Raw genomic sequence first — 14,269 nt, 5'->3', positions numbered from 1 at the left:
TTTCTTGTAACTTGTCTGGAACCAGTTCAGAAGAATCATCATTGCCTTCAGCGCTGACTCCAACAAGTTCAAACTCAGATTATGCTGAGATTGCTGAATACTGAAAAATTGGTCAATTGCAGAATGTCAGAATAACCCAAAGAATATCATAGCATAACCCACACTTGAATATCATAGTAGTCTTGAACAACCTTGTCAAACGGCCTCATTCTTAGCCAGCAGTGTTCAAAGTTCTCTGGTCTGGAAAATACTGGCCTGATATTATTTATATGTTAGTGTTAACATACCAACCAATAGAAAGATTCATCTTGATGGTTGAAGGGAAAGGTTCTTAGACCGTATATAAATGCCTTTCTAAGCAGCATTGGTAGACAGATCATTCCCAGATAATTTTCTAATACCCACCATTTTAGCCTTTAAATACCAGGATATATATGTTACCATTTTATCTATTGACATCAGATCTGCAGTAATTATCCTGGTTAGCATGAAAGAAAGTCCCACACCCCAAATAGGCCTCTGTGCCTCCTATACCTCTGAGATACTAGATATCAACTTTTTTGGAAACCTATCTAGGCAACCTGATAAATGGAAATGTTATTTTCATACAGTAGCACATCCTTTTTTAAAGTGCACCCTTCAACAACATACTTCCAGCAATAAATCTGTGAATATTTATGGTCTAAGCCTTGGTAAGATAAAGCAGAAGATCAGATAACCTTACCCTCTATTAATCAGTTGCCACTGACAACCAGGTATTTTTTTAGTTAAGTGGCACTTGACCAAAGAGGGTGATAAGGTAGCTGAAACATCAATGGGGACATTTTAGCCATTGTGTCCCCTATAGGCCTAAAAAAATGATTAAAGAAGTGTGTTCTTTTGCATGAACACATTGTTTTGTGATGAATATGGATGTCTTTATGCCTTAACTCATAAAGTCAGTGACACATTAAACATCTGTATAACCTATCATGTCTTAATGCTTGACACAGACTCTTTTAAATCCAACACAGGCCATGGTCCCCCACTGGTAAATTCCCATAAATCTATGTATGGTCACTTCTCAGTGTTGGGCAACGTATTCTCATTACCTTGACGCTTCGATTTGGCAGAGCGCTCCGCTGGGGCAGTCTATTTAAAAGGCCAGTCGCCAGATGAGCAGCAAGCACAGCGCGAGCGGTAGCAGCTGGCGAGAGGATATCAACCCGCAGCGCACAGCTCTGTTCTGTTCAGGAGGAGGATGCGCATCTTCGCTGTCATCTGGGCCATCTGCTTCTTCTTGAAGGAAGTCCAAGCGTGGGGCTTCAGAAATGGAATCTTTCATAACTCCATATGGTTGGGTAAATCATGCTTTCTTTTGTGATCTTGGAGTCATTACTTTTCCAACAAGGATAGGCTACTTTTGGAACTGTTAAACATTCCAACAACTGCGTTTGGAAACATTGTCTTGCTGTAGGACGTTCTCCTGAAAGATTTATGTGTAGTGTTTTACAATATGGTTGTGGAATGTTCCGATGTAACGTTTAGCAACAATGACACTGAATCTTTCAAAAAGTGTGGTTTTCTTTTGTTTTGGTTGCTTGGACATAGGACTATAAGAGGCGTCGGTTTCTCTTTTTTAAATTTTATTTTACAATGGCCCACCCCGGCCAAACCCTACCCTAACCCGGACGACGCTGGGCCAGTTGTGCGCCGCCTATGGGACTCCCGAACACGGCCGGTTGTGATACAGCCCGGGATCGACCCCGTGTCTGTAGTGACGCCTCTTTGATGTGTCTACAAACTTAGGCTAATTATCATTCCCATGTGTTAGAAAAAGTTTTACTTTATATGTTCACATCTCTAACAGGTCTTTATCTTCAACATAACCTCACAATCCTGCACAACATAGGATATTTATATATATTTTTTTGCCTAAAAACATTTAGCATTTAACCCTGATAACACTTTGTCTACATAATTTTTACGGTTATGTTGTAACGTTATTACATTGCACATATCACTATGATGTGTGTTTGTGTAGAGGTCACAGTTGGAGACGGACAAATTTATGACTGTACACACGCATGAGCCTCTTGCAAAGCATGACTTAATTTTGTCTAAGGGACGAAAAACACACATGAACAAGAAAGTTGTGCCAACTTCTGTTCTTTCAGTGTTTGTTAGGCCATAGCAATTAAAAAATAGTACAGAATGTTATATCAGACTGCACATTTCTTGTGTAAAACAGACAGACCCAGTCCTATTACATCTGCCCTTGACACACTCAGTTTATAGACCAGTCTGATTATTTTCTAATAATAGTATATTGAAGACTGAATTTGGCCCAACCCATAGCTGCAGGAATCAAAGCTGCTGAGGCTGCTGCAGCATCCCCCAAAAATACATATAGATATTTTTTTCTCACAAAAGTAGTGCACTGGACCTATTTATAGTCCTATAGTATTAGCAGACCGATATAGCCCATCTGCAGTACAAGCAAAAACTTTTTTCCCACCCCCAAACTACTTTCAACGGAATGTGTCGTATAGGCTACTTCTGATAGAGTTAATGAGCTCGACTTGCCCATCAGGCCTACACACATCTGGAACACATAAACTAAACTGCATGTTTTCAGTAATATATCTTGTAACCCAAACCCCCTATATCATTTGGTTAGACTAATAGTGAGACACACCACTCTCTAGGATTATAATGAAAATGAGGTACCACCTCACAAGGCATCTTGGAGGAAGAGGTTGACTAGTAGTTGCAAACATTGACTCGTAGCTAACTTGGACTGCACTCCAAGTCCTACAAGGTCATGCATGCCTGATGTCAAAACGGGTTCAAAGGAGGACCCCCCATGGGGAAGCACAGGAGTATGACCACTCCCAAGAAAGAGATTACAAACACTTAGCGTCTGTCCTAAGGCTTTCTATCCAACCACAACACGTTACAGAGTTGAAAGATGTTGGCTTATCCACCGTGGGTGTTTCATGTTTCTTTTCTTCCTCTATGAACTTCTTAGTCTGTATGCCACTTTGCTTGTTCTAGCTCTCTGAGAAGGATTCCCCCAATCTTGTTAAACATAATATTTTCCACTTGTTTTTCTGTTGCCTGGATACGTATCTTTGTGGTTGTGGCAGTGGGACACTAGACAGGCACTGGCAGCATATCTGTCTATCTGTAGTGCTTTGATAGTGATAGCAGTGTTGACTGACTGAGTGGGACGTATGTTTTTCTGGACAGAGCAAGCTGCTGGAGTCTACCACAGGGAATCGCGTAAAGGGAGATACCAGCTGACTTATAAGGAGGCCAAGACGGTGTGCAAATACGAAGGAGGAAATCTGGCCACTTACGATCAACTGGAGGCTGCTCGTCAAATAGGTTTACAATAACTTCCCTATCCCTATCCTATCGTCCATGTCCTCCATCTCTCTCTCCCCCCTGCGCTCTCTCTTTCTCTCTCTATCTCTGTCTCCCCCCCCTTTCTCTGTATTTACAAGGAAAGAGTCTGGAGGACTACAACTCAGAAGCAGCATAATGTTGCCAATTGGATTCTGTCAATGTCAATGCAGTCTTTGAAAATAAGCAGTGGCAAATAATGAGTAGCCCCTGAGCCCTGAGTTTACAAAATGCCATTATCACTGTTGATTAACGACGCCTTACAGTTTGCCTAAGAGCACTTATAATTAAACAGTTTAAATTATCCGACCATGTGTTCACTGGACAAGCAATGCCAGGAAAAAGTGTGTTTATCTTGCCTTTCTCCCATGAAATCAATCAAAGATGTCTTGCCACTGCACTACAGCCTGTTGCTCTGTGGGACTTCAGCAAGGTCCCAATCTGCTCCTTATCGTTTCCCCTTGGCCCTAACCCTTCGATGTCTGTAGATCTGAAAGGTATATAAGCAGTATACTGCAGGGGGGTGTTGTTTTCACCATATTCCCTACACTTTACAGATCAAACATCAAAGGTTTAGGGTCACGGAGAAGGGTTATAGGGAGTGAATTGGTACCAGCTTGAGACGTCTCCCCAGTATAGTAAGAACAGTAACACCTGCCTGGCTGGCTTATGTTAACATTAACATGGCAGACAAACTGTAGCCAGACCAGGCCCTGTCTTGGGAAACCACCACTTGTATGTCTGTGGTTAGAGCAGAGCTGCCCCATGACCAATTATCCTAGGAGGTCTGAGTTTATCTCCCCTGCATTTCCTGACTGACTGTGGTCCACTGATTGTGACTGGAGGCTTTTTTTAGATACATTGGAGTTCATTATGCGTTACCCCCACCACCCACCACCCATCACCCACCACCCACCACCCATCCACATCCCCACATCAATGGTCCGCTTGTAATTGCAGATGCAAAGTCAGTGGAAGGCACATTTTTGACAGGGACCGTAGCATTTCCAAAGACAGGGTTTTGTTTTGAGAATACGAGCATGACGAATGGCTTGTGGTAACCCAATATGGCCATGGATCTTCTGTAAGAGTGTTTTATCTGTGATACTAAGAGGGGGATGCTAGTTCTAGAAACCAAGCTCTCTTATGATTTTCCCAATATGACACTCTTAGCCCGAAACTTTGCAAATTCAGTTTCTTACCAGGCTAACTCTTTGTCCCTCATTCCTAGGTTTTCACGTGTGTGCGGCTGGGTGGTATGACAAAGGTCGTGTAGGCTACCCTATCGTCAAAGCTGGTGCCAACTGTGGTTTTGGGAAGGTTGGTGTCATCGACTACGGGTACAGGCTGAACAAGAGTGAAAGATGGGACGTCTACTGCTACAACCCCAACTGTGAGTAGTGAACAGACCTGGTTTCAAATTATATTCCAATCATTTCAAATTCTCGATCTGTGATTGATTGAACTTGACTGTTGCAAATGGAATCAATAGAACATTTTTAAAAGTGCAAACTTCACCCTCCTGACTCTCCAGGCAGGCTAAAGAAAACACTCAAAGTATTTGAAAGATTTCAAATCATATTTGAACCCGTCTGCTTGCATGACAAATGGAGGTTTAGGCAATCCTGGGTGTGTTGGTTTAACAGTTTAATCAACCATGAGTCTCCACCATATGAGATGAGTGTGTGGTTGAGTCAGACAGACATTGGTTTCTAAGGGGCGAGGTTAAGGACACACAGGGTCAGAGTTGTAAAGTTGATTGTGGTCCATGACATGTAGGCTAACGTACTAGTGGGACACATTGATGACTGTACATGGGCAAGGGGGTTGTGGTTTGGATAAAGACTCCATAAGGACTCCCAACATGAGTAAGGCAGGACACTGGAGTACTAACAGTGATAAGTGTAACTGAGATAGTCTGGCCTATGAGTGATGGGGTGACGTACAGCTGTAGACACTCCAGATGATTCACCAAAGCCTTGCAGATGAAGCGAGACCTGAATGCCTTTGAGCTGTCATGATGGACGACAGGAGGGAAAATAACACCACCAGCCAACTAAATGTTAATTCATTTCATAAAGATTGTCTCTGACTGGGCTCCTACATGGAGATGAAGATTGTTTTCTTGTTGAAAGATATTTAGCTTCCTATTCCATCTCAGTATATCTGGAAAGGGTTGTAAAAGCAATATTATTAATATAAACACCCGGCATAACTGCCTGTGACATTTTTAAGAGGTTTGGTAAGGTTTCAGGAGTGGCTCTAAAGTGGTGCATCCATGCCAATATGCTTCTGGAGAGAGCCAACAGAGGCTGGACTGTTTAATGGTGTCTCAGTCTTATAGAATGGTGAGGCAGATAATTACACAAGTCTATGGGTGAGGCAAAGAAACACCTCTAGGTGTGAAGCCAACCAGGAACACTAAATACCCAATGACTGGGACTTCTCTCTAGACGATGAACATTTTTGTATTGTAGAATGACGAGGCAAAGCAACATGTTGATGTGTTAATCCAACAAGGAACACACTGAACTCTTAATGCTCTGACTTGTCTGTAGATGATATGAAAATCTAATACTTTACGCCATGTGGTAAGAACCCAGTCTTTATACTGTAACTTTTTGGGACTTACAGTCGTGGCCAAAAGTTTTGAGAATGACACAAATATTAATTTCCACAAAGTGTGCTGCTTCAGTGTCTTTAGATATTTTTGTCAGATGTTACTACGGAATACTGAAGTATAATTACAAGCATTTCATAAGTGTCAAAGGCTTTTATTGACAATTACATGCAGTTGATGCAAAGAGTCAATATTTGCAGTGTTGACCCTTCTTTTTCAAGAACTCTGCAATCCGCCCTGGCATGCTGTCAATTAACTTCTGGGCCACATCCTGACTGATGGCAGCCCATTCTTGCATAATCAATGCTTGGAGTTTGTCAGAATTTGTGGGTTTTTGTTTGTCCACCCGCCTCTTGAGGATTGACCACAAGTTCTCAATAGGATTAAGGTCTGGGGAGTTTCCTGGCCATGGACCCAAAATATCGATGTTTTGTTCCCCCCAGCCAATTAGTTATCACTTTTGCCTTATGGCAAGGTGCTCCATCATGCTGGAAAAGGCATTGTTTGTCACCAAGCTGTTCCTGGATGGTTGGGAGAAGTTGCTCTCGGAGGATGCCCCAAACAATCGGAAAGGGGATTCATCAGAGAAAATGACTTTACCCCAGTCCTCAGCAGTCCAATCCCTGTACCTTTTGCAGAATATCAGTCTGTCCCTGATGTTTTTCCTGGAGAGAAGTGACTTCTTTGCTGCCCTCCTTGACACCAAGCCATCCTCCAAAAGTCTTCGCCTCACTGTGGGTGCAGATGCACTCACACCTGCCTGCTGCCATTCCTGAGCAAGCTCTGTAGTTGTGGTGCCCCGATCCCGCAGCTAAATCAACTTTAGGAGACGGTCCTGGCGCTTGCTGGACTTTCTTGGGCACTCTGAAGCCTTCTTCACAACAATTGAACAGCTCTCCTTGAAGTTCTTGATGATCCGATAAATGGTTGATTTAGGTGCAATCTTACTGGCAAAAATATCCTTGCCTGTGAAGCCCTTTTTGTGCAAAGCAATGATGACGGCACGTGTTTCCTTGCAGGTAACCATGATTGACAGAGGAAGAACAATGATTCCAATTACCACCCTCCTTTTGAAGCTTCTAGTCTGTTATTCGAACTCAATCAGTATGACAGAGTGATCTCCAGCCGTGTACTTGTCAACACTCACACCCGTGTTAACTAGAGAATCACTGACATGATGTCAGCTGGTCATTTTGTGGCAGGGCTGAAATTTACATTTACATTTAATGCAGTGGAAATGTTTTTGGGGGATTCAGTTCATTTGCATGGCAAAGAGGGACTTTGCAATTAATCTGATCACTCTTCATAACATTCTGGAGTATATGCAAATTGCCATCATACAAACTGAGGCAGCAGACTTTGTGAAAATTAATATTTGTGTCATTCTCAAAACTTTTGGCCACGACTGTACAGTATGTGGTAAGACCTTTATCCAGATATTGTAAATAACACTTATACCTCATTTTACAATTCATCATGACAAAAGAGCTGTATTGGGACCTGTCATGATGTTTTCATGGTGGAGAATGATACATAACCACGTTTGGAGTTGGCACCACATGTGACGACCGTACTCGACATGGAAGAGGTTGCCTCATTGGATGAGATAGCTGCCTTAAGATACTATCTGTGTCCCAAATGGCACCATATTTCCTTTTTAGTGCACTACTTTTTGACATAGCACTCTGGTCAAAAGTAATGCACAAAATAGGTAATAGGGGCCATTTAGGGCACAGCCGCTCATTTCCCCCATAATTGCCTGTATGGATGTATGGTTCGCATTTCATCGATGAATTGCATAAAACAGCTCATAAATACAATAATTTTCCCTTTACAAATCCAAGAGATCTAGAGCTTTTCATTTAATTTAATCCAAAATGCTCATTTAATTTTCTTAATTCAAATGACAAAGAAGTCTCTTTTCCCATTTCTAACTTCATTCAGTGGTCACATCACAACACAAGCAGAACTTCCCTATATTTTAATCTATCATAATGCGTATGATGATAGCACATGTAACACACTGATGTAAAACACTGTGAGTTTTATTAAACTTATGTCTACAGCATTACTATTAAGAGTCTAGTAACAGCCATTGTGCAGAATATTCTCTTCACTTTATTATTTACAATCAGCTAAGGAAAGTGACTAATTGAAAGTCCTCTGTAATCTAGTTTATTTTATTATATTGTTCTTTCTATTTGATCTGTTACACTATATCTATAATTTCTAATATAACATTTCCTCATCCTGTCTCCTCCTCTCTCATGGTCCACAGCAAAGGAGTGTGGAGGAACTCTGACAGACCAGCAGAAGATCATCCAGTCACCTGGTTACCCAGAGGAGTACCAGGATGAGCAGATCTGCTACTGGCACATCCGTGTGCGTTATGGACAGAGGATACGCCTGCACTTCCTGGAGTTCGACGTGGAGGAGGACACGTCCTGTCTAGCAGACTACCTGGAGATCTATGACAGCTATGACGACGTCTCTGGCTTCGCCGGAAGGTGAGGATCCAGCTTTTGATTGAGTGTGCCTTTGCATTAAGTTTTAGTTTGTTGAGTTTACATTGTATGGTTGATTCAGGGTTGTTACAGTCTTATCCAAGATGTCAGAAAGTTGCATTGTACTAAATTTATGGATACTCACATAGACTCATAAGACTCTCTTTCCACACAACATAGTGTCATAACATAGGCCACTGTCCTCTAGTGGTGTTTCGTATGACCATTTTGTCCACATGTTACTCTACGATCAAATAAATATATTTATTATTTCCAGGTACTGTGGAGATTACTTACCAGATGACTTAATTAGCACAGGTATGAAACAAACACATTCCTATTTTATTACCATATTATGATGAATATTCATTATTATAGATCAAGAAGTCACTGTATATTTCTGGCAAGGATTAAAGCAAAAAGTACACAAGACGGGGTGTGTTGTAACTTTTTTGGTACGGATGTGCTGCGGTTGTAGGAATGAGGCAAAGCCCTTTTTTAATCATCAATTGTTTATCGATTTTTAGTTATAATGGTTTTCTTTTTATTTATTTATTTTTATTTTACCGTTATTTTACCAGGTAAGTTGACTGAGAACACGTTCTCATTTGCAGCAACGACCTGGGGAATAGTTACAGGGGAGAGGAGGGGGATGAATGAGCCAATTGTAAACTGGGGATTATTAGGTGACCATGATGGATTGAGGGCCAGATTGGGAATTTAGCCAGGACACCGGGGTTAACGCCCCTACTCTTACGATAAGTGCCATGGGATCTTTAATGACCTCAGAGAGTCAGGACACCCGTTTAACGTCCCATCCGAAAGACGGCACCCTACACAGGGCAGTGTCCCCAATCACTGCCCTGGGGCATTGGGGTATTTTTTAGACCAGAGGAAAGAGTGCCTCCTACTGGCCCTCCAACACCACTTCCAGCAGCATCTGGTCTCCCATCCAGGGACTGACCAGGACCAACCCTGCTTAGATAAACTATGTCCACATTTCAAATATCAGGACAGGAGGTATTATCAGTACTTTATACACATAGCAATATATCCATTTATCCATTTAGACTTGAAATCACTGGCCACTTTAATAATGTTTAGATATTTTGCATTACTCATCTCATATGTATATAATGTATTCTATCCTATTCTACTGTATCTTAGTCTATGCCGCTCTGACATTGCTCGTCCAAGTATTTATATATTCTTAATTCCATTCCTTTACTTTAGATTGTGTGTATTGTTAGATATTACTTGTTAGATATTACTGCACTGTTGGAGCTAGAAACAAAAGCATTTCTCTACACCCACAATAACATCTGCTAAACACTTGTATGTGACAAATAACATTTGATTTGATAAATCCACATAGCAAGTATCCAAATGTCACCTTTCCCCGTTTCTCTCTCCCACAGGGAATGTGATGACACTAAAGTTCCTGTCCGATGCCTCTGTAGCGGCAGGAGGCTTCCAGCTGGAGTACATTGCTGTGAACTCTTCTCTCCACCACTTCCAGAATGACACCAGCTATTACTTCACTTGACAAATTCTTTAATAGATGCTTTTTTATGTTAATGTTTCCTATTGTATTTATAATGTTGTCGTTTTTACTCATGTAATTGATGTGTGTATCCTTGTTGTCATCAAGGGAAAGCAAATAAATGCTGTATTAAATGTATAACCTCACTTGTTGAATGTTTTATTTGATTTGGGTTTTGTTGAGTATGTCACTACTGTACTTCAGTATGTCACATGTCCCTCCCGATCCTTATCATTGTTTGGGATGATCATTAAAGTTTGAATGGAGTTATTCAGTAAATAATGTTGTAGCACAATTTTGGGATGTTCAGTGAAATTAATTTTCACCACCAATTTGGGACATTGTCAATGGAAAGGCAACACACGATTCCACAGTTACCTGATTAGGCTTATATAGCACAGAGTAATAGGGAGTTAGTTATCAGTATCTTTGGATATAGGCTTTATTATTCTGCAAATGTAGACTAAAATTTAAAAAATAAAAAGGGCATTTGCAGGTATTGCATTTATGCTAAAAAAATATGAAATATCCTATATTACAAGAAGAGAAATATATAGGGGAAACCTTTAACCTTTAATTTTGTGAAAAGTATATTAGGATATATTGCTATGTGTATAAAGTACTGATAACACCTCCTGTCCTGATATGTGAAATGTGGACACAGTTTGAGACTACGATCAAAGCATTTCAAGAAACAGAATATTTTGTTTTCTGCTCAGAGTGGGCGGTCCGTGCGTCGGGTCATAGGTGATTTTCAGACAGCGTACTAGTTTCGCGCCAGCGTTTTCGCGGGGAGAGGAAACTACACTGGGAGAGTCAGAGAGAAAGAAAATACGTAAACTATTGCTGAAATAAGATAATATCGCGTATACTTGCAGTATATTATTGGCGTTCATGGTATCATTTTCTTTGATCGTTTGTGTTCTTTCAGGAATTGCAAGGTGAGGAAGTGCATTTGGCTGTGTTTTGTTTGTATTTTCGCGCGATCCGAGGGAGTGACTTGCTAGAAATAAAATACTCGTGGGCAATTGCAAGTTAGATAGTTAGCTACCTGTATTAGTTTTGACAGTATTTCCATTAAAATTATTTAGTAAGTTGAGAATGTGCGTATATTTATGGTATTATATATATATATTCTTTTGTAGATGGCTAGGTAGCAAACCAGTTAGCTAATTTTGTGGCTAACTTACCTAGCTAACCAGCTCACTTCAGATAGTTTTGAGCTAATAAAAAAAAAAAGTTAGTATTAAGCTTGTAGGTGTCCTTTATGTTGACCAGCTACTAATGCCCTCTACTTAGAAGGGTAACGTTAGCTAACTAAGGATGGAAGAGTAAGTACAGTTCAGGGATGTTTTGATTCTGGCAGTGATGCCCAGCCTGACCCCTCAGGCTGGGCATGGAAGGATGGAAGGATACACGCTTACACGTTCAACTCATAGCAACTGTGTCAAACAACATGCACATATCCAAATCAAAAATATGAATCCAAAACTCATACAATAAACTGACAATTATGACCTGTCTACCTCTAGTTATCTAGCAACCTAAACAAAAACACCTGTTGAGGCAGAGATGGAACATTGTCACAGTGCCTCTCTCAGCGTCTGCTGCTGATATTGGTGAATGTTGTATTTCCCAGCTCAAGGTTCATGGAGTCAGGGAGAAGACTGTAATGGTGTTGCCTCTCTCAGCGTCTGCTGCTGATATTGGTGAATGTTGTATTTCACGGTTTTAGGTGGATGGATATGTGGGTGGCTTTGGGTTGATTGTTTGTCCCATAAAGACACACAGAGATGAATAACAGTGTTATTATTTTCTCCTCTCTGACTGGCTGACTGGTAGGGTCTGAGGAAGGAGGATGGATAGTGGATTGCCTCAGGTTGGCTGTAGGTTAACTCTTGAGTAAAAGTAGCTAGTGTTAAAAACATCCTCTCCCAGCAGTGTTTGAGTGAAGAACCAGGATGATGGCGATGGTGCCTCCGACCAGCTCAGGTCTCCTTCCTCTGCTGGAATCTCTGGAGGATAGCACAGCTGGACAACCGGAGCAGACAGACGCCTACCTCACTATTGCCAAGTAGGTGCTTTAGTTGGACATGCGTAGCCTGTAAGGTGACGTTGTTATCCCTAGATGCTGATCTTAGGTCACGTCAGGTGTATATTCTCTCTAATGAGCTATGGTAGGGGGTAGATCTGTGTCTTGTGTAACTCTATATAAGATGCCTAATTTTCTATCGTAAATGTACACTGTAATTTCTGGGTCTGATTTGTCTTTTCAGTCGTCTCAGTGGAGATGATGGAAAGCAATTCCTCTCTGCAGTAGTAAAGCACTTTCCACGTTTAGGTAAAACTTTCCAGGTGAGTGCTTGCTTTATGTGAAGAATATTTATAAAGCAGTACATTTCCTTTTTTATAAAAAAAACAAAAACTTTAATTAACATAGGGATACTGTCATAAATGTCCAGTTGTAAAGCTATTGTCATGTTGTTTTAGACCCATATCTCCAGTCAGAATGCAGAGCTGAGCCAAGCTGCCCTGCAGGCCCTGGGGTTCTGTGTGTTTCATGTCCACGTTGTCTCTGCTATCTCAGGTACTGAACAAGTAGAACACTTCATAGGTTTACATGGGACAAGTGCAACTGGCACAGATAAGCCTAGTCCTAGACTAAGAAGCAGTAATCCAGATGTACATTGAAACTACTTTGTACTCCAAAGGTAGACTTAATTTAGACCCCAATAGAATTCAAGAATGCAGCTGTAGATTACTGAGCATTTTCTTTTTATCTCACACATTTCAAACAGACATGGCTCAAAAATAAAGAACTTGTCATTGTCATTTGTTGCCTTTGTTTTAAAGAGCACAACCTCTTCTTTGATAGGACCCCACATTCATGTCAAGAGGAATAACACTAATTTTGTCTCACTTTATGTAATGACACTCACTATAAAAAGAATAAGACACAACTAAAACCCTAGATTAATGAAATGAAATGACTCACTCAAAATGTATTAAGTATAATATATTGTAAATATTATTTACATATATGAAAAATAATCTATAATGTGAACTGAGTACAATATTTATAAAGTATTTCAAAACCCACACAAAGTAGGCTATTTGATCGGCAACGATTCTTACGTCTGTAACAATGTAAAAATACAAACAATTATTCAAACTATTTCAAAATGTAGATAAACTCTCTCAATAAGATTTAGTACAGACCAGGCCTGCCACGAAAGATAGAAATAGTAACTTTGATGACAATTCAGTGAATGCAACAAGTATTAGATAGACAGACCGATAAAGAGAGAAGATACAAAACACAACTGTTCAGGGACAACAACAAAAATGTACGCAATTTCCCTAATAGGATTTGTAGGTTAAATTCATATCACACTGTCACTTGAGTGTTTGGATTTAGCCTACAACATGCCATAAAACGTATTGAAGCATGGCCCCATCCTACAAAGTGGCAGGTGTATAAAGTTGAGCACACAGCCATGCAATCTCCATAGACAAACATTGGAAGTAGAATGGCCTTACTAAAGAGCTCAGTGACTTTCAACGTGGCACCGTCATAGGATGCCACCTTTCCAACAAGTCAGTTTGTAAAATTTCTGCCCTGCTAGAGCTGACCCTACTGTAAGTGCTCTTGTAAAGTGGAAATGTCTAGGAGCAACAACTGCTCAGCCGCGAAGTGGTAGGCCACACAAGCTCAGAAAACAGGTCTGCTGTGGTGCGTAAAAAAATCTGTCCTCGGTTGCCACCATCCCTACAGAGTTCCAAACTGCCTCTAGAAGCAACAGCAGCACAAGACCTGTTCGTTGAGAGCTTTATGAAATGGGTTTCCATGGCCGCGCAGCCGCACACAAGCCTAAGATCACCATACGCAATGCCAAGTGTCAGCTGGTGTGGTGTAAAGCTCGCCGCCATTGGACTCTGGAGAAGTGGAAACCCATTCTCTGGAGTGATAAATCACTCTTCACCATCTGGCAGTCCAATGGACAAATCTGGGTTTGGTGATTGCAAGGAGAACACTACCTGCCCCAATGCATAGTGCCAACTGTACACATTGGTGGAGGAGGAATAATGTTTTGGGACTGTTATTCATGGTTCGGGCTAGGCCCCTTAGTTCCAGTGGAGGGCAATCTTAATGCTACAGCATACAATGACATTCTAGATGAGTCTGTGCAACAGTTTTGGGAAGGTTTTTCATTG

At 41.0% G+C, this 14,269-nt stretch overlaps 2 protein-coding genes across 4 annotated transcripts in view; both read left to right on the top strand.

The window, feature by feature from the left end:
* The first annotated feature begins 1,166 nt into the window (after positions 1 to 1,166).
* On the top strand, positions 1,167 to 10,175 carry LOC129821116 (tumor necrosis factor-inducible gene 6 protein-like). The gene is made up of 6 exons (XM_055878425.1): positions 1,167 to 1,340; positions 3,232 to 3,369; positions 4,619 to 4,780; positions 8,286 to 8,514; positions 8,789 to 8,829; positions 9,930 to 10,175. Exons 1-6 carry the CDS (start codon positions 1,241 to 1,243, stop codon positions 10,055 to 10,057), a joined length of 798 nt encoding a protein of 265 aa, XP_055734400.1. The 5' UTR covers positions 1,167 to 1,240; the 3' UTR covers positions 10,058 to 10,175.
* Positions 10,176 to 10,826: 651 nt separating this feature from the next.
* LOC129821115 (telomere-associated protein RIF1-like) overlaps positions 10,827 to 14,269 on the top strand; it is a 33,136-nt gene continuing 29,693 nt past the window's right edge. For 2 of the 3 annotated variants that reach the window (XM_055878424.1, XM_055878421.1), the window contains exons 1-4: positions 10,827 to 10,995; positions 11,996 to 12,128; positions 12,331 to 12,409; positions 12,545 to 12,641. In XM_055878424.1, the coding sequence (XP_055734399.1) occupies positions 12,016 to 12,128; positions 12,331 to 12,409; positions 12,545 to 12,641 (289 nt within the window). In that variant the 5' untranslated portion in view covers positions 10,827 to 10,995; positions 11,996 to 12,015. Of the gene's footprint in view, positions 10,996 to 11,992; positions 12,129 to 12,330; positions 12,410 to 12,544; positions 12,642 to 14,269 lie in introns of all 3 variants that reach the window. The other variant, XM_055878422.1, reaches the window with a different exon arrangement.

The sequence above is a fragment of the Salvelinus fontinalis genome, chromosome 23, assembly GCF_029448725.1.
Source record: "Salvelinus fontinalis isolate EN_2023a chromosome 23, ASM2944872v1, whole genome shotgun sequence".
Lineage (NCBI taxonomy): Eukaryota > Metazoa > Chordata > Actinopteri > Salmoniformes > Salmonidae > Salvelinus > Salvelinus fontinalis.
The sequence above is the reverse complement of the archived record's forward strand: the minus strand, read 5'-3'. Positions and strand labels throughout refer to the sequence as shown.